Here is a 23,243-nt window from a genome sequence, read left to right as displayed (position 1 = left end):
GCTCCATTTACTGTAATGAGGATTTCCTTCTCTGACAAACTTTATTTTTCCAGAATTAATATTCAAGCAAAGATAGCAATTTGCTATTCATGTTTGTTACGTTTACATCTTAGTCAATCCCTTTTCCCATTTTAAACACAAGAATGTTCAAAGCCATTTTTCACTTAACATATGGGGCTGTGGTCACTGGGACATTAGGCCTTTTTAAACTGGACATGAGGATACACTGGTAGCTGAGTTCCACGACAGCTTAACAAACTAAATCATAAGGCCATTGTTTCAGAGTTTCATTGTATTAACATGTTCCCAAGGTTATTCTTTCTAATGGTATCCAAACTCTTTTTTGATTAGTATCCCATTTGTAATGTTGCTTAGATTACTATATATACTTAGTATTCCATTTGTAATGTTGCTTAGATTACTGTATACACATATATATTAGTATTCCATTTGTAATGTTACTTAGATTATTTATTAGTGTATTCTTTTTAAAAGTGTACTTTAAAAGCATGATGGACTTACCTTAGAGAGCCCACCTACTTCCAAATAGAAGCAGATAATGAACACATTCCAGGTGACCCAGAGGGCAGTCCATACTGTATACTGGAAAGAAAGGGTGGGGGGAAGAAGAGAAGAAAAATGTGGAGATGAAAGGCATGCATACTAAATAAATCGATAATAAAAATATCAATAAGTGTGTTTTCTGGAAAAGAATGCTCCTTATGCGGTCCCCTAAGATCTCTAGAAATTAAAAATCCAATAGTTTCTACTGCTTTAAGTAGATGCCAATAAAACTAGATTTATTTTTACAGTGGTTTGCTGGCTTGCAGATGCAAGTTAAATCCAAGTGCTGATTTGATTTGTTTTCTGACTACCAGCTTTTCCAAGGGACATAATTATGCAAATTTTCTGGGGGCTATCTAGCTAGCTAGCTAGGTAGCTATCTTTTAGTTATAATAATAAATCATCAAGGGTTTAGGAATGTTAGTCAAAACCCTTCACTTCCATATCCCTGAATATGGATCATGTTTGAAAATGGATGTATGGAGTAAAATTAACAACCTTTCAACTGTTGGACTATTTTATTGAGTGGAGTGTATGCCCCTAATATAATTATAGAATATAATATGATTATGTAAAATATTTTTTAAAAGCACATAAGTTCTAATTATGGTAGGATTAATAAGTAAATCCTACTTATTAATAAGTAGGATTAAGAGTGAGCAAATAAGCAACATATTTCCATAATGGGAAAATACCTTCCAATCACAACCAAAAAACTGTAAACATGCCAGCCTTATTGAGTAATTGGTTTCATTAATGTATTATGTATTAGGAAATGCCTTCCTCAAGAGTATTAGTCAGACTGAATTAAGGTAGCCTTAGATCAAGACTCATCAATAGAGAGGTCCTAGGGCTCTATTCATCCAGTCACTTTCTTAGGCAAACAAAGACACTGAGGTCTGGAAAACTGACATATAGGACAGCTTGGATGACTCAGGATGGAACTTACCATGGCAACACAATGAGCAGATCAAATACAATGGTTTGCTCATTCATTTTATTGTACTGCAAAAATCTATGAATTCGTAACTTCTTAAACAGGCATACTAATTAAATTATTGTTTTCTATTGTTAAATTAAGATAAATATTGAAATAACTTATTAGCTTCTTCTATGCTCTGCCAAACAATAGACTTATGAATTTTAAACACTGTATAAAATAGCCATGATCTTATTACAAACCTTATCAGAAGCTTTTAAACTTTTTCTAAAATTCAATTTACATTTTGTATCTTTGTCATTTATGATTTTTTTAAAGAATAAAACATTTATAATAATGAGTTAAGGCTCCAAAATCACTGGAAATTTAGAGGAGTTGGAAAATATGTTAAAAAGTTAACATAAGTTAAAATATATATTTAGGCTTTTGGTCGTTGCCGATATTGTTGACCTGATACCTTCTGCTGGCAAAGTCTTCTAGTGTGAGTGGGTTTAGATGTTTCCTTAAAAGTGCACCAAATGCATTGAAATGCATTTTTCTGAACCACAAAATATTCCCATGAATATTGAAAATAGCTAATTTACATTCTCAATGTATACTTTTTTGAAAACTGACGAAGTCACAATAACCACAACACATTTTAAAGATGTTGCTAATCAGATGGCATCTGGTATCTGATATTTTTCATTCTAAATAAATATAATTATGGGTATATTTGAGTGACAGAGTAGTGCAGACCACTAATTCAGGAGGAAAAAGCCAGTGATAAAGGTTAAGGGAAGGACATAAAATAAAGCAAGACTAAAGTAAGAAAATGAACTGAATTAACTGTAAAACCACATGATTCTTAATTATTAGGACTGCAAGCCTAAACCCATAAGTATTCTTTTAGAAAAGTAAATCAACTCATAGCTATAAAAAATACATAATAAAAAATTCTACTTAAAATCATAGCACAAACTTAGTGATTGAAGTGTATTCTGATCCCTCACAAGTTGTGCTACTGATGTCACTTTCAAACATTCAAAGATAAAATGATCAGGCTGAGTAGATTCCAACTGTCAGCTCCGAAATTCCTAACAAGAGTTACTCCGCTGCTTTCTATGTTCCTGGTACTGTGATAAGCACTTTACACAGATTAAGTCATTTAGCCATCACATTAATACCAAGGTAGAGAGGAAATCATCGGATCACCTAGTTAGTGTCAGAGTTGGGATAGGCACTTTGGCAGTTTGACTCCAGAGCTGGGGTGCTTGGGCATTACACGAGAGTCTTCATTTTAAAAGATCTTAGGAAAAGGACTACAGATTAATTTGCGAGTTAACACTTCCCCAAATTCTGCACTTTATCAAATAACCAATTCACCAGATCATCAGTTTACCAAAAATTCATTCATTCATATATATTCTATAACTGGTTATGTTTTTGAAATGATTTCTTTTGTATTTTGCTATTAATGTGTCGTGCGTTATATAAATACGTAGTTTTTTAAAAAGCAATATTGTAAGTCTCTTTATTCTAATACACTGGTTTGTTGAGAACAAAGAATACCTGCATGGTTGAATTTTGGATTGTTATGAGATGGAAACCATATACCTCAATGTGCACCTGAGACTCAAGTCTGCACACAGAGGTAAGAGGAAAGGATTTCTAGCAACACGAATAACACATCCAAAGGAATTTTGCTGAGGCAGAAAGTATTAGAACCACATATGGTATAAGACACTGGCTATCCTCCCTCTCTTCTTTTTGATGTGGGTTAATTTATTTATAATGCAATTGAAACTAGAATTTAAAAAAGAGATAAACTATATTTTTAACAAATACCTTTTGGTTATCTTGGAGTACGCCTACAAGCTCAGACAGCCACATAGATATACTTGAAGTATAGAAGACTTAACTTCTCAAAGTAAAAAAAAAAAATCACTCTGTATAATTATCTATCCATCTATTTACCCATCATCTATCTATCTAAATATAATCTATCAACCTATTTATCTATCCTACTTTGCTTATGTTCAGTACACATATCTTAAATCCTAATTTAGTTAGACGATGCCCATAAAGATGGAAAAACATCTATGTGTTCTCTGTGGCTTCCTGGATATTGCATAGTTTTATGAAGATATTTCAGCATTTTTTAATTGAAATGAACTTTAGCAGTCTCCCAGCCTATTTCTTTCTCATTGAGCAATTAGTCCATGACATAAATTATTTTTACTTCCTGAGCTTGTTTGTTTTCCAATTACCAGGAAGGCCATTCATTCATTCATTCATTCCCATGTGTATCAATCAGATACAATATTATACTCAATATGTTAGATTCACTCAAAAAAATTGTAGGTTCCTTGCTCACTCATTGTTCTAATAGTTTCTGGAGTTTAGTATTCATGTCCAGGGGCAAATAAATCTGAGACCACTGAATGGAAACCTAACACTCTTAACTGCCATGTTGAGCAGTAACTCTGGAGGGAGATTTATGATGACATAGTAGGGATATTTCCCAGTATAACAATTCAAATGAAAGCAAGTTGCAGTTCTTTGGATGTGGACATTTGTATAAAAGTCCAAATAACTAACTTATGGGCCTAGCATACTTACTAGGCTTTCTTTTTTTAATTTTTAAAGGAAGATTTGAATTACTTTTAATTCCAATGTTAATCTTTCGTCAAAAACTGTCAAGTTAGCTAATATTTCTGCATTTAAATTAATGTAAAACCGCTTGATTAAATTATTATCCATGAAATAATAAAGATTTCAATAATTGTAGAGCAGAATCTCTTTCTAGAATTCGTAAGTAAGATTTTAAAATATTTGACATAGGAGCAAAGCAGACAGGAGTAAACAGCTGATTCCAGAACAGTACTTTTTATGACTGTTAAATATGACAGCCAAGGAAACACAAAAGTGCATTCAAATGCTATGATTACACTTGGCATCCCTAATGTATATATCCCACCTTGTACCTTAGCTAAAATAAATTTTAATCAGCGAAAGAGTACCATATGACAAAGTTGGTTTTATGTTCTAAAAATAAATGTAGAAATAGTAAATTGTACCTTCTCAGCAGTGATGGTAACTAAAGGGGAATTATCTCTCTTTCATTTTGTGATTTGGGTGAATTTTTCTAACAGTCTTTGCAATGGGACCTCCTCAATACAGTGTCAGGGGCCCACAATGTTATATTTATTAGAAAAAAAATAAGTCGAGGAATAAGTCAGCTAATGGTAGGTGCAGGCAGAGCAGCACATACTACTTTATCTTATAAATCCTGGTGTTCAGATTGAAAGAAGCAAGGCAGTAAGGCCAGATTCTTTTGCAGAACTATTGTTGCCATGTTCTGAGATAAGAAATCACCGTCTAGTTCATCCAGTAAAATAATTTCATCCAATAACCTTTAATTAATTTATTATTTGTTTAATCAAGTATTAAGCATCTTTAAAGGCCCATGCACATCAGGATAACTTAGAATACAGCCATGGACGGGCACCGTCTGCCTGCCAGGAGGACACTGAATTTTTGTAAATTTTTATTGGAGTATAGTTGCTTTACAATGCTGTGTTAGTCTCTACTGTACAGCAAAGTGAATCAGCTCTACGTGTACATATACAGGAGGACACAGTTGAATGAGATGAGACGGGCCTGGAAGCAAGGATGGCAACCGTGTAGAGAGATAGGATAGAGTCACCAGGATCTATGGGTGCAGAGCGGAAGAGGCACTTAGCCTGGAGGGGGGATGGCCAGAGAAGGCTCTTAAAGGTGACTATTCAGTTGAAGAATTATTAAAATTTTTCCAGATGGGTAAGGAGAATAGGGTGGTCCAGGGAGCAGGTGCAGTGCATATAAACCAAGGAGGCAAGAAACAGCACGTGGTCTTTGGAAAACACGAATCAGTCAGCACGTCTGGCATGAGGTGGGAAGGAAAGGAGGGCAGGGGATGCCAGAAAGATAAGTCAAGAGCAGTTTTTATAAGCTCTGACTTCCACCTAAGGAGTCTGAAATTTGCCTGTAGACACTGGAGAGCTTGCTCTACGTGCCCCTTTACCTTAACCATTTTCATAAGGGTGATCAATTCTTTAAATTCAGCTGTGATAAACCCTGTTTGTTTTAAGAAATGGCAGGACCTTACCCTCTGTGTCTTGGTGCTCCAAAATGTCTGCTAGCTTGAACTGGATTACATTGAATTGGCACTGCTGGTGACTGTTTCAGCCAATAATGGAGGCCAAGTTCGAGAGAAAAATCTCCTGCCGTCAGAAATCCCTTTCCCGCTCGGTGAGAAGTTAGTATGGATTTTGGACCCAGGTCTCCTCTCACTGCCGTTGAGAAGTGGGTGCCTTTGAGGCATCCCTTGATTAGTGTGACATAGGCCATATTCATTTCCAGGCTTTTTCATACCAGAATTAATTGGAATTAATTAATTGGTGGCCTGGAGACCACCAACTGTGGCTTCGAACCAAAGTATTCATGAAAACAACTCGGGGATGAGCTACTAGTGGTGGTGTGATAAAGGTAACGTGGAGTAGCCACTTCCCCATAACTAGGCACCCGTGATAGTCTTCCCATTAAAGGCACCCTTAGTGAACAGACTTCCCATACTCATTGACTAACGATTCTTCAGCATTTCTCCCAAATAGATACTCTATACCTATGTTAGAATAAGAGTTAATCTGGAATCCCACATAGGTAACAACATTCTATGATCAGCTGAGGAGGTAAGGCAGGATCATTTCCAATGTCAAATCTTACATTGACAGTGGCAGCATATCATCTGGAATGTGATGGTGGAAGCAGAGCATAGATCGTGATAAAGCGACTCCATAATCCTAACAATACCATCCATTTCTGCCATTTACTATCTGGGTTCCTTGGGTAAGTCACTTAACCTTTCCTTAACTCTTGCCTTATCTGTAAAATTAGGGATACTAATGCACACCCATAGGACATTTGTGAAGATTAAACCAAATGACATGTTGTCATGGAGAGCTTTCCTGACAATTCACTGTTTCCTTTCTCTCCCCTTCCTGGGAGAGGGTCTTGAATGAGAGAGTAAATAAAACAATAGGGATTTGGCTGGCATACACACCAAGAGAAAATCAAGAGGAGCAAAAACGTAGATTGTTTGTCTTACAGACATTTTTCTTTGAAGATTCTGAAAGACCCAAATCTTCCTCCTTCAACATGCAAGAGGGAGAAGCGAGAGAAGGAAGTGAGGAAAAGATACCAGACAAAGAAGTGACCCCAGTCCTATCGCAAGAGGACGCTAGGAACCGGCAGCGAAATATGATGGGAAAAATAGTAGGTATTTATTGAGCACCTATGACACTGCGTGTTCGCAAAGAACTCTTTGCCTAGTTGGGGAGACATAAATGTGAACAGATTATAAAACATGCTCAAGACACAGAGACAGAGGAGCAGGGGGTGATTAACTGCTAAAGTGCCTGGAAGGAAGTGAGCACGAGGGGTGAGGGCTGTTGCTAGCCGGGCAGCACAACCACTGGGCGAGGCTATGAGAGCCGGAGGCTGGAGCAGCACGTAGAGAGGAGGGTTCCCGACGTTGCAGAGCACAAACCCTCTGCTCTCCCAGGTCTCTGCAGTTCGCCCGGCTCTCTCCTGGCCTCTGCCCCTCGTTTTTCCCGTTCCTCTTCCCCTGTCATTTCATCACCTCCTGAGAGGTGAATGGTTCAGGAATCTGAACCTTCTCTCTCCTCCACAGTGAGTTCATGTACATTCTCTGCTGTTTATCCCACCCTGGCACAGGAGAGCAGGTCCTCAGTGAATGCTTAGCGAGGGAATGGGACCTCCTGCTATCGACATCCTACTGTGTGCCCCGTGGTGCTTCCTGCCCAGAACCCCCTTCGGTCCCCTCTACCGTGGTGAACTCACACTCACACTGCAGATCTCAGCTCCACAGTCACGCCTGCAGGCTCCGAGGGATCCCTGCATTGTACGTCTTCTGCAGGCTCCGAGGGATCCCTCCATTGTACGTCTTCTGCAGGCTCCGAGAGATCCCTCCATTATACCTCTACTGGCACAACGTGCTCCTTTTTAACACTTGTGACAGTTGCACTTTAACGTTTATGTGGATGATTATCTGATAAAACCCACTTGCCCTCCCTAGACTGTAAGGTAAGTACCCAGGAGGACAGAAGACACATCTGTATTTGCTCACCTTGTTCCCCGCACTGAACACAATGCCACATACAGCGTAGAAACCCAATAAATAGGAATGAATATGTAAAAGAAAAACGGAAGGAAGAAAGTTAAGAAAAAACAGGTATCGGGGAAGAAGGAGGGGGAGAAAGGAAGGAAGGAAGTAGGGATTGTGAGACGAGTTTGGTCAGGTGGGGCAGTCCAGAATATTCTTAGATTTTATCCTGCTACGAGTTAGTGAAGGGTTTTAAGCCAGTGATTTAGAAAAAGTACAAGGGACACGTTAACAGGGAGGAAGCCGAAGGCAAGCAGGAAGTCCACGTGCAGGAAAGAGACTGCAAAGTCTCAACCAAGGCAGGAGCTGCGTGAAGAGTGTGTGGAGCTAATACTGAGAGGGTGAAAGCAGTAGGACTAGATACGTCACTAACGTGCACAGACAGCTTCATCCCATAGAAGCCACTGGCTTCACAGCCACCTGGCACTTTGTGCCTCAGCAGAAAACAGCATCATACGATGACAAGTCTGTACTAAGTCAAAGTGCTCTGTGTTCATAGCAACAAACTAGAACATAGAATCCAATAATAGTTTGCTATTATGCAGATTAAAGTCTCTTGAGCTGCAAGTCCATCTCTGTGAAACACCTTTTTAGTAGATCACACAGTGGCTTAGCAGAGGCTGTCTTTCAGGGAAGAAGAGTAAAGCAGGGATTGTTTAGCCCCTGCAGTCAGCTGAGTGACAGAAATGTTCCAATGTGCCTGGAGCAGCAATTTTGAGGGCAGAGTCTGTGCTGTGGGCTGGTTACCCTCACCTCTGTGTGAGATGATGAAAGACACCCAAAAGCCAATTTTGAGATGTAAAGAGAGAATTGAGGCACTTGTAGAAAAATTTACAACTTTTTTCTTTTTGATAGGTGTGACTGGATTAAACCAAAATGGAAAGATGGCATAGTTTTAAGTCTATAGTTTTCTTCTAGTGAGGCAATCATCGCATTACAAGAAAATATTCACTAATTCTACTGAACATTGTATATTTATTCAGGCTCAATGAGCATTTTAGAGTATGTCATCCCTCATTACAACTCCTTATACATGCTTGGTATCTCTGACAACCTTCTTATACATGTAGCCCAAAATATTCCCCTCTTTTTACATTAAAGAAATCTATTACTGGAAATAACTTCCAGTCAATTGCGGAGCACAGAATATCCCTTATTAAATTTCCCTACAATGGAGGGTGTGTTGACCGTGTATGTCATAGTTTGGAGTATGGATTTATGTTTCAAATTTATCTTACCAAAGTAGAGAAATGTTCAGTAATATACAGTATGCAATACCTTAAAGGGTGAGTACTAAATAAATGCACATGCATTTGTAATGTCCTATGTCCATTAAAATTAAATTGTATTATTGCTATCAGTTAGTAAACAGTTATGGCTACGTCGGTTTGCTTTTTAGGGTTAGTGACATATGCCATTGACATGATAGTTAATGTACATTTATATCTCATCTAACATCAAGACCACAACCAGTCCTACTCCATCCAAACCGCATCTTAAATTTCCTTGTGAAACTTGATTTCAATTACACTGTGAGTCTCACTATGCATCTCACGCTTACAGTCACGTTGCTTTGCTTTCATTGTAAACATTCACTGAGTCTTCTTCTTTCTCACAGGTAATCATCTCTCAACAGAATTCAGTAATGAAGGCCAGAATGGCCGAGCCACGTTATATCAAAGGGAACAACTAAAATGATTTCCTTCTTCTCCTAACAGTTTTGCAGTGTTTACACGAAAAGACATGGTAACAATAAGACTTACCACCACGATATATCGAGGTCTGTACTGAATGGTTCCAAACAAACCCAGTATGACGACTATTATATGGAGAAAATTTCCAAGGATGGGCGCCCATTGGAAGCCAAGGAAGTCAAAGATCTGCCTCTCTAATGCTGAGAGCTGCAACAAAGCAGAGAGAGCCCATGAGCATCTAACCCAAGCACCAGCAGACCATTTTAATCTTGGTTTCACAGCTGGAGAAGGCTGCAGTCAATTTGAATCGCAGTAATGGACACCATCATCACTAAGATTGTGGTGCCCATTTCATGTACTTTACGCAACTTCTCTCAGAAAATATACTAAGATAACTTTGAGTATTATGACTTCAAGTGTTCATAGACTTGGAGAGCTAGAGATATACTCCTGAAATCATTTTCTATAGTAGCAAATGCAGGCAACAGTTTATGATATCATATTTTATCATATTAACTTATCATTATTTTTAGTAAATTATTGGCTTAGTATAACCTACTCGGAACAGTAACTCCAGGCTTGCAATGCTAGGACCATTATTATTTTGGAAAAAAAACAAAAACTACCCATCTGTGCCTTCTTGTGTGAAACATGAATTATCAAATCTTCTGTTTTCTTTTTCTTTCCTTTCTTTAAATTGTCATTGATTATAACGACTAACCACTTTTTCAAAATGAAGCTTATTTATTTACTCTGGGCTTACTTACTTACTTACATTAATGATAATAACTCCTTCTTCAAAATGAGCTTACTTATTTACTGTAGTCCCGATCTAAAACTAGAGTTACATAGCTCCTTTGAACCATATTTTATTGAGATAATATATTAAATGAATTTTATATAGTCCAGTGAATGCCAACAATGTCATTACCATGTACAAATGATATTTATCGCATTTTATATCTAAAAATTTTATAATTTTACCTGCTGTATTTGGACACAAATCTTACACGTTTCAAGCATTTTTCTACATTTACTTTGATAAAATAGTATTTCTAAGAAAATGATCCCACGATTAACCATACTGCCAGCAAAAGAAACTGCAGATTTGAAATGAAAATGGTACCCTAGGTATTTTTCTAGTTATGTGGCAGGTGTATTCCTGAATAGCTTTAATTTCCTTGGACATAAAGAAATGTCCTCTATCCAGTAAGCTGAATTTACCTTGGTTTAGATTCACCTTCAGTAAGCTGTGGAGGAGAAGAGAAACGAGCAAATACCTAAAGACAACCACTCCGAACCACATTCATTTCATGGGTATTTCCTGATCATCAAGTGATTTGTCACCATTCCCTGCACTCACTAAATGGAAGATGCACAGAAATGGCTAAAACACAAAATAATCAGAGCAAGGTAAGAAGCAGCACGGTGTTTTCAACCCCCTGTTTCTCTCTGCTCGTGACTCTAATTAGTTCCCAGCAACCTTCCCCTAAAAACGCAGCATTTTATTTATTGGCCCATCAGTGATGTACATATGCAGTTTTTTATGTGCAACAGGATGGATGTGCTCAGAAAAGAACCCAAAAAATCCTGAAGAGCAGCTGCGGGCAATTCATCCTGAAAAGCAACCCTATTTTAAAGCTGTCGTGCATCACAGAAACCTTTAAAGTGAACTTTTCAAAGAGAGAAAAACCCATTTTCTTTTCTGTCAGAAGATGCATGGATAGCCTTCTCTTTTATGATATTAAAGAAAACACACACAATGAAAGGGAAGCCGAATTAACACCACTGATCAGAAAATCTGCATTCTTTATTGGAGACACCCCGTCTCTCTACTTATTGATATTCATTCTCTGATAACTTAAAATGGATTTATAGTGACTTGAAATAAAAGCACAAATAAAAGGCCATAAACAAACAACAAACAGACGGGGAAGAGACCATATCAAGGATGAGGCGAGAGGCAGCTAAAACAACTGTACAAACCATGAAAGCTAGATTTGAGTACTGTATTTTAAAAAGTCGGCTAACAATGACAAAAGGCCCTTCAAAAGTTAACAAAGTACCATTGCATTTGGTATTAATTACTTTATCTAATTTCCACTTTCAGCTATTAAGTCATTTAGTTTAGAGGCAAATATATTCTCTCTCAATGTCATCATTAGCGATACCACTTTTTGCCTTAGAGCTTGATATTAATAATGATGACCCAGAGCCACAGAATGGAATTAAATAATATCCAGGTTGCTTTGTTAACTCAAAAAAAGAATGAATATATTTTAAAAACATCTCTTGTCAAAATGGTCTCATCAGTGATGTGCTCAAGCTGCTGCAGCTGGCCGGGGAGCAGGGATCAGGTACATCTCTTTCCAAGTCCACAGTCAGTGGCTTCAAGTTTTGGGAACTTGACATTGGCCATTATATTTACAACATGGACATCAGGAAATGCTAAAAAACCACAAGGTCTTGTTTATTTGTTATGAGAGCCTATGTTAAAATATTTATCTCTACACCACTGAATATGGCACCTAGAAAATAGTGGTTCTAATTCAGGAGAGCAGTGAAAGGCAGTGATCAAATGTGTGATGCAGCATCAAAAGGAAACATCCGGTCCAGATGAAAGCAGAGGATGGAGGGCTCTGCGGAGACGCCATAGCAAAGAAGAGAATGAACGAGACATTGGAAGAACTTGAGGTTTAAATAAAGGAAGAGAGTTCAAGAAAACAAAAAGGCAAGGAGACACTCAGAGAAAGCAAAATTAACCTGTCACCAGTTTAAAACAGAACAGGAAGCAGTGGCCTAAAGAACAATAGGATCATTTCTAAGTAAAAGGTCAAGTAGGTAAGACTCTGGGAGTTATAAGAATATGATGGAAAAGAATATGTATCTTTTCCTAACAAGTTAAAAAACGAAGGCAAACAGAATCTTAATAAAAAGGAAGAGTAGAAGGGAGAAGAAGGAAGGAAGGAAGGAAGGAAGGGAGGGAGGGAGGGAGGAGACCAAATCATTGATGCAAGAAAAGTATGGTTCAAAAATACTAACAGAAAAAAAATACTAGGGCTTCCCTGGTGGCACAGTGGTTGAGAATCCGCCTGCCAATGCAGGGGACACGGGTTCGTGCCCTGGTCTGGGAAGATCCCACATGCCGCGGAGCAACTGGGCCCGTGAGCCACAATTACTGAGCCTGCGCGTCTGGAGCCTGTGCTCCGCAACAAGAGAGGCCGCGACAGTGAGAGGCCCGCGCACCGCGATGAAGAGTGGCCCGCGCTCGCCACAACTAGAGAAAGCCCTCGCACAGAAACGAAGACCCAACACAGCCATAAATAAATAAATTTTTTAAAAAAACTAACAAAATTAAAATTGGGCATGACTTTGAAGGTAAATATGAAGAGGCCATTGAAACATTCTCCCTGAGTGGCATGGGATGGCAATACTGGAACTGTAAGGAGAGAAATGTAACCCTAGATCATACTTGGGCTGCATGAAAATTATCCCACACTCATTATAATGGGAATGTTGCTTATTGGCTTGTAACTTTCAGAATCCAATTGTAGAAAGCTTGGACGTCTTCATTATGATTATGGAACAAAATGTAAGTATAATCTGACCATGTAAAGTATATCTAACAGGACTTGGGAGAGACTGAATGCTCTATATAAATTCGTGAGTATGGCAAGGGGAAGGGGGGGTGTTCTCAAATTCCTCCTGGAGGGTCAGGCATTTCCTTTTATCAGGCTCCAAGGTGAAAATACTTCCTATAAATCTGTGAATCATTAACTACATCCTATATTAACCACACATACTCCCAATAGCTCAAGAAGTGTCCCTGTTTCCTTATTATGCCCAAGCAACATAGACAGAGACAAACAGGGGCACCTTTAAAATGCAGTAACTTTCTTATCGATCCATAGATTATGTTTAACGCTTCACACAGTGTTTTGCCTAAAAGCTCATAATTATTACAAATTGTGAAAATTTATTTACACTTAATTAAAGAGCTATAAAAACTCCAGGTGACCAAACATTTTCCTGGGCATTTACCTAGGTTGGATCTACACAATATGCTTCTGTCCAAACAAAAGCTGGATAAGAATGCTCATTCCTAAGAAGTGAGTACTCTTGGAGGTTGAACTTCACGGTGAGCTGCCTTTTCCTTCCACTCCCCTGGGACTTTTCTCTGCTCACTAGAATCGGACACAATTAAAAAAGATCAAAACAGGGTTACTCATGTTAGTGGAATCGTGGGAAAGTATCTGATCAAACCATGGTTTCCTAAAAGACTGTGAAATTAAAGCATACTGTGTGAATGATACTCTCTTCTATATAACCTGTACTCTAGGAACTCATGAGGTAAGTATTTTATAACCATGAAGGACTGAATCTTTCCTTAAAGAGGGAATTTAAAAGCTCTAACATTCCTATTGGCTAAATTGATACATCCCAGGTCTTTTCAAATAACTTTTGGGTATTAGAGGAGGTTTCTTTATGCCTGGGAAGTCCGTGTAGCCCTCAGCTCTGCCACCATCATCCTTGCTTCGTTTGCTCTAGAATCTCATAGCTACTCAATCCCAGTGGACTTCTCATGCTTGAGGTTGATGATGCCAAACGTCTGTGTTCATAGACCCGGCCTAGGCCAAATTACGATCCTGTATTTTAAGCCATAATTTGTGAATATTTTTTCATGGCTCTAAAAAAATAAATAGAAGGATCAGTAGCATTTGTATCAGGAGCCTGCTTATAGAGATGTGTCACAAAAAGTCCTAATAACTTGCAGATTTACCACTACATTAAAGCAGGTGCTATTTTGGAGAAGTTTCTCTTGTCTATAGACAGAGATAACCAAGCCTTAGGATGTTCACAGACTTCGATGGATCCAGGAATTCTAGATATGGCCTGTTCATGATTTGGTTTATCCAGTAAAGATAGCAACTGTGTTAAGGGCTTCACAGTTTCTGCATGGTTTTGTACTATTTTTGCTAGCAGTGTTAGAAGGCAAAGTCTATTATTCCAGTGAAACCAGTAACCAATCAGTTAGTGAAATGAATAAAGTCTAACTAATCAAGTCTAACAGACCCTCCCCAGTGGCCTGAATGACCACGAGGGCATATGTAGCTGGGGAAGGTGGAACCATAGGGTTTGGAGGAGTATTTTCCTTGATGCCAAGTGCGATTGTTGAAGTTTGTTCCTTGAATTAGCTTTACTCAGCAGTTGTCTCCAGAACATCAGAAAAGGCTTCTTGAATTCTGTCTATATATTTTGAGTCCCTGTATTTCAAGGAAATTGAATGGGCATTTCCTACCCTTACAATTCAATCATGAGGATATAAGCTACTTGGTCATGTAAACAATTTTTGGAAATCAAAAAACAATCACATGTTGTGGTGCTAACTATTTTTTGAAGAAATAAGGAGCTGTGGGTAACATACCAAGGAAAGTTTCCCACAAGGGCTCAGAGGCAAAGAACATACAAATCAATTTTCACTGCAAAGTAAAGGAGCTGTTACAGTGGAGGATTACTGGACTGAATGTCAATATTATGACATAGTATGAGTGTGTTCCATGTTTGGTAATTGCAATCATTGTTGCTTTTGTTGTGGTCATCCATGTACAATGCTTGGTGTCAGTCTATTTACCTCTTGTGAAAATAAAATACTGTGTGTGTGTGTGTGTGTGTGTGTGTGTGTGTGTGTGTAAAAAAAAAAATAATAATAATAATAAGACCTTAGTAAGTTCATGGTTAATGGCTTAACCATTGTTTATTTGATATGTCAACCTGTTGACAATACTTCTGTCTTTAAGTGACAAAACATAGTTTTCCACAATGAATATTTTAACAATAGTTTCCTATAGATTTTTTTCTTAGTCTCAAGTTTATAAGTCCTTGGAACTATGAAATTTCTCTGTGTTCTAGGACATCGACTCTCTGGTAACAAGATACAGAACAATTATAGATTTTATTTACCTGTGTGTAAATATTTGCTCACCCTCATTATCTGTTTGCAATTTGTTTTGTCACCTCTAGCACCTGAGCCAACTGTCTTCTAATTATTTTGATGGATTATGGCCTCTAATTTCAATTAGAAATTCATCCAGAGCTAAGTTAAAGAATGAGACATATAATCTACCTCATCCCACATTAATAGATGAGGAAATTCAGATCCAGTGAAATTCACTCTGTCTCACAGCAAAATAAAGCTGATTTGAAACTCAAAAAAAAATAAAAAATAAAAAGGAACAGATATTGCACTGCACATGGACAGATTTATGGAGGCTGATGAGCTGAAAGAGGCACGTGAAGGGCATTTAAGAACTACAAATCCACTCGGGAAAGTTCTTTAGTGTATTTCATGCATCGAGTCATATCAACTGGTAGAATGACAACTATTTCACCAACTTCTTAGTATGTCAGAGAATAAGCTACCGAATTTTAAGAAGTGCTCTAAAGCCCAAAAGAATAGTAATACTATGAATGGGACATTATTTAACACTTACATTTTTCCATATTTATTCATCTAATTTGATGCTAAAAAAGCAAGATAAATATTATTATCTTTATAGGAAGAAGCTCAGAACAATCAGCTAATTAGTATCAGAGATCAGACTAGTATCTTTATGTCCTGATCCTATATTATTTCTACCATACGACCCTGAAATCACGCAATAAAATGCACACTGTTTAATGAGGTTAATTCTGAAATAAGCTCCATCACAAGAGATAGAAATAATACAGGAAACATAGTGGGATGTTTCATGATTTAGTCTTCCTTCCTCCTACCCCTAAATTTCTAAGTGGAGCAATCCCTCTCTCTGTCTGTCAGAAGAGGCAAGTTGCATCTTTCAGAAACTTAGTTTCTGTGCTATCTTAGGCAAGCTTCAGTTTCTTCATCAAAGGTAGATGATAGTAATCGTACAGTTAAATATTAGGATATGCATGTCAAGCACTTTTGATGGTGATCAATAAGTGCTAACAGTTGTATATTAGTTACTGCTGCTCTTCGAATGCTCTAACAAATTACTCAAACTTATAGAAGTATACTATCTTCTGTAGTTCAGAAGCCCAAACAAAATGGGTTTTGCTGTACTAAAAGCAAGGTGTTGGCAGGCAGGGCTACCTTCCTTCTGAAGTCTCCAAGGGAGATTTCCTTCCCTTGACTTTTCCAGCTGCTAGAAGCTGCCCACATTCCTTGGCCCTCTTCCTTTATCTTCAAAGCCAGCAACCGTGGGTCAAGTCGTCATGCTGCCATCCCTCTAATGCTTTCTTGTCTACCTCCCTGTTCCACTTATAAAGACTCTTGTGATTGATTACGTTGGGCTTTCCTGGATAATTCAGAAAAATCTCTCCATTTTAACCACAGCTGAATACTTAATTCCATCTGTGACCTTAATTCCCCTTTGCTATGTAAGGAGATGTACTCATAGGATCCAGTGATTAGGACGTGGACATCTTTGGGGGCCAATATTCTGCCTACCACACAGTTGTTATTTCCGGCCCTCTCAATTCTACCTTTCTCAGGGATGGGACCCTGATGTGTGGTGGAGGTGTGTACACATCTCAGCCAGGCCCTGACCCGTCGAGGAAGAGCCCAGAGCTTTCCCTAACCCTCTCTCAGCCCCAGAAAACCATATCTGAGATAGTGTGATTCCAGCTCCTGCTATGTCCAACTCCGTTGCCAAAGTCACCAGAACTTCTCTCAAAGCTTCCTGCATCCATAGGAAGATTTCTTTCCAGAAAAATTCACTGAAGTAGCATTATAATTCAAAAATTGTGATACAGGTATTAGAATTGTGATGTAAATAAATAGAGCTCTAACTCCACAAAAGTTTCTATATAAAGCTCTGTCAACAAGGCATAATAGAAAAAAAGATAAATATTTTCAGTATATATACTAGGGCATATATCATATATCCTAGTAATACCTTATTTGAAATAAAAAGATAATGAATAAGTCCTTACTCGTGCCTAGATAAAGTCGCTTTCATGTCAATAATCACTTGGGCTATGTCTAGTGATACTTAATGATCAATAGCAATACTCAGCACTTATATAGAAGTTTTTATTCTCAAGCCACTCTACTGATAATTACCAAGTTCAGGATACTCTGACTTTTTCAAGAAGAATTAATTGAAAGAGAATTTGTAGTTTTTGGTCTCTCTAGAGCCCAGAGTCTGCTTTGAGGGGCAGGCATTGCAAAAATCACATGATACCAAATCATTTTAGGAAGTGAGATCTTACATATATATTATTGAAGTAATGATTAATGAATTCAATGTGGAAAGACTAAAGAGGCAAACAAAAAAGTTTTAAAATGCTTTTGATCCAATCATTAGAATGTCATCAGTGATTTCTTTTCAGGTACGGAAGCCTTCTCCTCTCTATCTGTCGATATGTGCACAAAAGGTCAAGTGCTTTTCAATTTAGGTTAAACCAAATATAATCAGGATAACTGAAATAATAGGTAAGGACTGGGCAAAAAGCTTCCTAGAAAGAAACTTAAAGCCCCCTAACAATAACTTTTGGGTTACTCACTGTTAGGGATTATTTTAATAATTACTGTTCTCATATCAACCCAGTGAGTTTAACTAAATACACAAAGTTTCAAACTGTGGGGTTTAACTAAGGGAAATGAGGCTTTTAAAATTGAGTAAACTTTCAAAATATTTCCTTTGGCAGCACACAGTCTGAAAAAAGATTCTTATATTTTACCAACGGGTTCTTGTCAAGAGAGGGGTTTTCATATTGTTTGCTAGCCCTGCAGACACTGATAGAGACGTAAGACGAACCATGCCACAAAGAAACTGGGAGAAGAGCATTCTGCTTCCTTTTTTCATACTGAGTCAGCAATGCTCTGGGTAAGAATTTCACAAAAATTAGGCAGAAAGGAATAATCTGTTAGTATTTGTTTGAAGATGTCCCTTGATCTCTAAATGGTGTGATTACATCATTTGATTCAGCTTCTAAGTATCCTTCCCCTGCCAGAAATTCTCCTACAGCCAAACTCCTCCATCTTTGCCAAGCAGAAGCTGACCTTAAAAAATGCAGTTCCAGTTCATGAATAGCTCAAGCCAGGAAGAAGGCAACTATTTCAGCAAAAACCCAAAGTGCCAGTTTGTTACAGAACAGTTTTTGAAGATTAAATTTCAACCCTCCAGTGGAGCCATAATGGACCCAAGAACACTAAAGTTGAACCCCTCGGCTGGGTGACCTATACAAACAGCTGGCAGGAACACGCTTGCTGTGGCATTTAAGACTCCCACGGAGGTTTTACTTAAATGGCAACCCAGCATGAGAAGACAGAGAGAAGGTTATGGGACGAAAGTTTCTCTAAGGGCCTTTTCACATTTTTATTTGTAGTAGAGACCACCTGCAAAATTCCTTCTCTAAAGAATTCCTTTAAAGTATACCTTTTCAGCAAGAACTAGAGTTTCCATTTGGGAAGGAAATTAAATGTTTCTTCTTTGGAAACTAATATGGAAAAAACTTGAACATGCCAAAGTATTTATGCTATAAAGAAGACATTCTCACCTGAAAAATTAGAATGTACAATAGACATTTAAGTAATAATCAGTTCATGGTGTTAAAGTAGGTGAACTCCAACTGTCTATTTTTCTTTTGATGGTTCTCTTTGTCTTTCTCTTTCTACCCTCAGTTCACTATGCAGCAGCTGCTTGAGTGTCCTGTTGCTGTCCGTATCCTGGGAAAGATGCTGACAGTGCAGCAAACCACTGACAATGATTGAGGTGTTTCTGGTGTTAAACTTGCATTTTATTGTCTTCTTCACAGTTATCACTAACCAACAGCTATGATCTAATTTGGTGACATAGTCTTCATCAACTTGATATGGGTGTCTAATCTTCAGAGTCTCAGGGGACAAACTGAATTAATCACTTTTCAATCATGCTTATACTTTTTGGACATTAAAATGTTTCTCAAAGGACCAGGAAGCTTGATCAGCCTCTTGGTTTCCAGTTTTTTTAGATTATAAGTGTATAAACCAACTACATGAATTAGAACCTGTCATATTATCTGTCTTCTGGTCCCTCAACAGGGGTTGAATGAGTGTTCATTTTATGAGCTACACTGATCGAACAGAGATACACCGCCAACATCCTGAGCTTTTATCTCAGACACACTCATTCCCTTGCTTCTAGTGAAGATCCATATTTGTAAATTTCTTTATAAGGATAATGCTTTTTCCTGTAATTTTATGTGCAATAAGTATAATTACTGTTCCATATGGCAGTGCCATTAATGATACAGAAGAACATATTTATGATGCCAGGCCAAGAACCAGGAAGATCTCAAACTGAATGAAAAAAGACAAGCAATAGATGTCATTACCAAGAGGAGAGAGACATTAAAATTATTTGACACTATAGATAAATCAAAATGGAATTCTAAAAAATGTTCAAATAATCTACAGGAAGGCAGGAAAAGAAAATAATGAAATGAACAAAGTGTGAACAGAAAATACAAAATAAAATGTTAGATTTTAATCCTTAATATATCATGAATCACATTAAATGTAAATGGTCTAAATACACCAATTAAAAGATAGAAATGGGAAGAGTGGATTAAAAAACATGACCTATCTGTATGCCATCTATAAGAAACTCACATTAAATAAATGACATAAGCATATGACTCAGCTTATCGTTTTCAATTCAGCCTGAGAATCTGTGTCTTTTATTGTCCAATTATGTTTATTCTGATTAAAGATATATGTGGATTTGTTTCTATTATCCTTGCTTTGTATTTCTTTTTCTTGCCATTTCTAAGATTTTATTTCTACTTTCATCCCTTCTTTTGAAACTATCAGTTTTTTCCCATTCCATTTTATCCCCTTATTAGTTTCAAGTATATTAGTTTCAAGGCTTTATTACTTTTATTTAAATAATTACCCTAGACTTGTTAGCATATATACGTAAGTTATCAGTGTCTAAAGTTAATCATCATCTTACCCCTTTTCTCAAACAATACAATCTTAGAACACTATAATTCCCCAAATAGGTATTTTTTACATATAGTTTTCTATCTTGACATTATTATTGTTATTGTTTTATTCAGTCAATGTTTGTATCTGATTTACCCACATATATAACCACTTCTTGCTCATCCTTTCTTCTTGTTTCCCAGACCTTCTCTCTGGGAAAACTTCTTTTTCCTGAAGAATATACTTTTAAATTTGTTAAATTGAGGGTCTCCTGGTGGCAAACTCTTTCCATTTGTCTTCACTTGAAAGTATCTTTATTTTATTCAAACACTTAAAAACATTTCTCATTAAATATATTTTACTTTCTGCGCAATAAAAAATGTGCTGGATCCCAATGGTGCTAGTAAGAAGTGGGGTCTTGCTTCATTATGTTTCCTCTGAAGGCATTGTCTTCTTCCCATCCCTCCAACAGATTTAAAAATCTCTCTATGTTCTTGAAGTTTTTTTTAATAGGTATTTTTTAAATTTTATTTTATTTTATTTTATTTATTTTTGGCTGCATTGGGTCTTCGTTGATGCACACGGGTTTTCTCTAGTTGGGGCAAGTGGGGGCTACTCTTCGTTGTGGTGCGCAGGCTTCTCATTGTGGTGGCTTCTCTTGTTGTGGAGCACGGGCTCTAGGTGCACAGGCTTCAGTAGTGGAACATGGGCTAAGTAGTTGTGGCTTGCGGGCTCTAGAGCGCAGGCTCAGTATTTGTGGCGCATGGGCTTAGTTGCTCCGCGCAGCATGTGGGATCTTCCTGGACCAGGGCTCGAACCCGTGTCCCCTGCATTGGCAGATGGATTTGTAACCACCGTGCCACCAGGGAAGCCCTGTTCTTGAAGTTTTGACGATTGACTATGATGTATCTTTGTGTGAATGTCTTTTAATTTATCTTTCTTAGTAAATTTTGGTCTTCCAGAATCTAATTGATGCTTTTCATCAGTTCTGAAAAATTTTCAGCTAAAATTCTCTTCAAATAGTTACACTTGTTTTATTCTGCCTCTCTTTTTTCCCTTCCAGAACTCCATTCAGGCACATAGAACTTCTCATTCCATCTTTCTGTCTCTTAATCTTCTATATTTTCTAACTCTTGTTTTTCTGAATTGCATTCTGTATAATGTCTTCACAAAATACTTTCCCATTCATTATTTTTCTCCACTCTTCCAAATCTGGTAAACCCACTCAGTGAGTTTTTAAAAATTAATATTATATATATTTTTCTGTTAATTCTATTTGATTTTTTCAAATATGCTTAGTCATTGTGCTCTTTCCTTACCTAAAACCTCTCTTTCATTTCTTTGAGCATATTAATTCATGCTTATCTCATGTTCTGTGCCTGACTGATATCTTTGTGAGTTTGATTCAGCTATTTGATTATTCATTGCTTTATGGGTATGGTCCCTTGGTTCTTTGGATATTCTGAATTGTTGGTTGCGAATTTAGGTCCTTGGAACTTTATCTTTTAGAAATTTTGTGATTTATTTTGAAGGCAGATAACCTCCAAAAGGTATTTTATTTCCTTTTGGATTTTCATTTGTATTTGCCAGGTGCCTGGAGACACTAATAGCTTACTACCACCACTTTAACTTAAATTCTTTACTTATATATTCTCTGGATCTCTCAAGTGATGTGAATTTAGTTTACAAATCTGTGTGAGGACTAATCCATTTTTGTGAATACTGAGGAGACATTTTAACTTTTTTCCACCTAGTAGCAAGGTTGGAGGAATACAGTTCTGCTCGTCTTTAGGGGATGAGTCTGGGTCTACCTCTCACCTTCACTTTGAAGCTGTAGTTGTGTGGGGTTCCAGCTTTATGAGAAGGGTCTTCTATTAGACTCCCAGCTTGGGCAGTCCTTTGGGATTTGTCTCTTCTTCCCCATTCTTGGAGCTTTGAAAATAAAGCTCAAGTTTAGAAGAATTTAGTATCTTGTTAACTCACTGATGCAACTAAAACATCTTTTAAATCTGACATTTCCAGTTGTTTTTAACAGCAGTGATGTTCAGGGAACTTATTCTACCATTCTGCCAGAAATACATCTTCCAAAGATGTTTCTGATCTCAAGTAATATATTGCCTCTATTACATGTTCCTCCCATGGAATTTAAAACAGTCTTACTTCAAGGAAACAAAATTCCACTGATATGCTTTATTAGGAAACTGATGACATAGGTCATCTCTGTATTCTGAGGCAAAGTGGGAACTTGTACTTATCTAGTTCTCCATCAAGCAGTATTATTGTTTAATGCTAAACAACGGAACAAATAAAAGAAGAAATCCTCTTCGATAATAGTGATTAAAATTTCATTTTTCATTATTAAATTATGCATTTTTAGAAACTCATGAACCAGCCTTTGTTAAGTGGAAAAAATACTGCACGCTCTTTCTCATCATGTAAATATTAGAGGGCAAAACAGTCTGTGGTATAAGATATAATATGTTAATAATCCAGGGCCTGGGTCAGCTTATATTTGTATCAGATAGCATACATACAAAGAGTATAGCAGTGTTTTGCATAATGTATTTGTACAATTGTACAATAAATATTTGTCAAAAAAGATTCTCTTTTCTTTAGAAAAAGAAAAGAGACTTGTTTGAGAGAGAACTTGCAGTGAAAATACTTGGTGGGAAATCTTGCTTTAAATCATGATAGACTGAGTAAATAAAATGGGCATTTACCTGCGTTGGAGGAAATAAGGGAAATGGTTTGACAAGCGGACAGAGAGGGGTAACTCCTGAGCTGGGAAACACAGACATGAATAATGTAACCATTTGCATGGTAGATTTCTGCATTAATGTGATAAAAATGGTAGTACAAGCCTGATTATTCTTCCCTAAATTATTGAATTCTACATAACTTTTACATAGA

At 37.3% G+C, this 23,243-nt stretch overlaps 1 protein-coding gene across 3 annotated transcripts in view; it reads right to left on the bottom strand.

The window, feature by feature from the left end:
* The window catches only part of NKAIN3 (sodium/potassium transporting ATPase interacting 3), a 507,826-nt gene that overhangs the window by 232,670 nt on the left and 251,913 nt on the right, over nucleotides 1-23,243 (bottom strand). For all 3 annotated transcript variants that reach the window (XM_082433753.1, XM_082433755.1, XM_082433754.1), the window contains exons 2-3: nucleotides 9,473-9,610; nucleotides 523-603 (exon numbers count right to left, since the gene is read on the bottom strand). In XM_082433753.1, the coding sequence (XP_082289879.1) occupies nucleotides 523-603; nucleotides 9,473-9,610 (219 nt within the window). The remainder of the gene's footprint in view (nucleotides 1-522; nucleotides 604-9,472; nucleotides 9,611-23,243) is intronic.

This window comes from Balaenoptera physalus (assembly GCF_965194825.1).
Source record: "Balaenoptera physalus genome assembly, chromosome: 17".
Lineage (NCBI taxonomy): Eukaryota > Metazoa > Chordata > Mammalia > Artiodactyla > Balaenopteridae > Balaenoptera > Balaenoptera physalus.
This window is presented reverse-complemented; position numbering and strand designations above follow the sequence as displayed.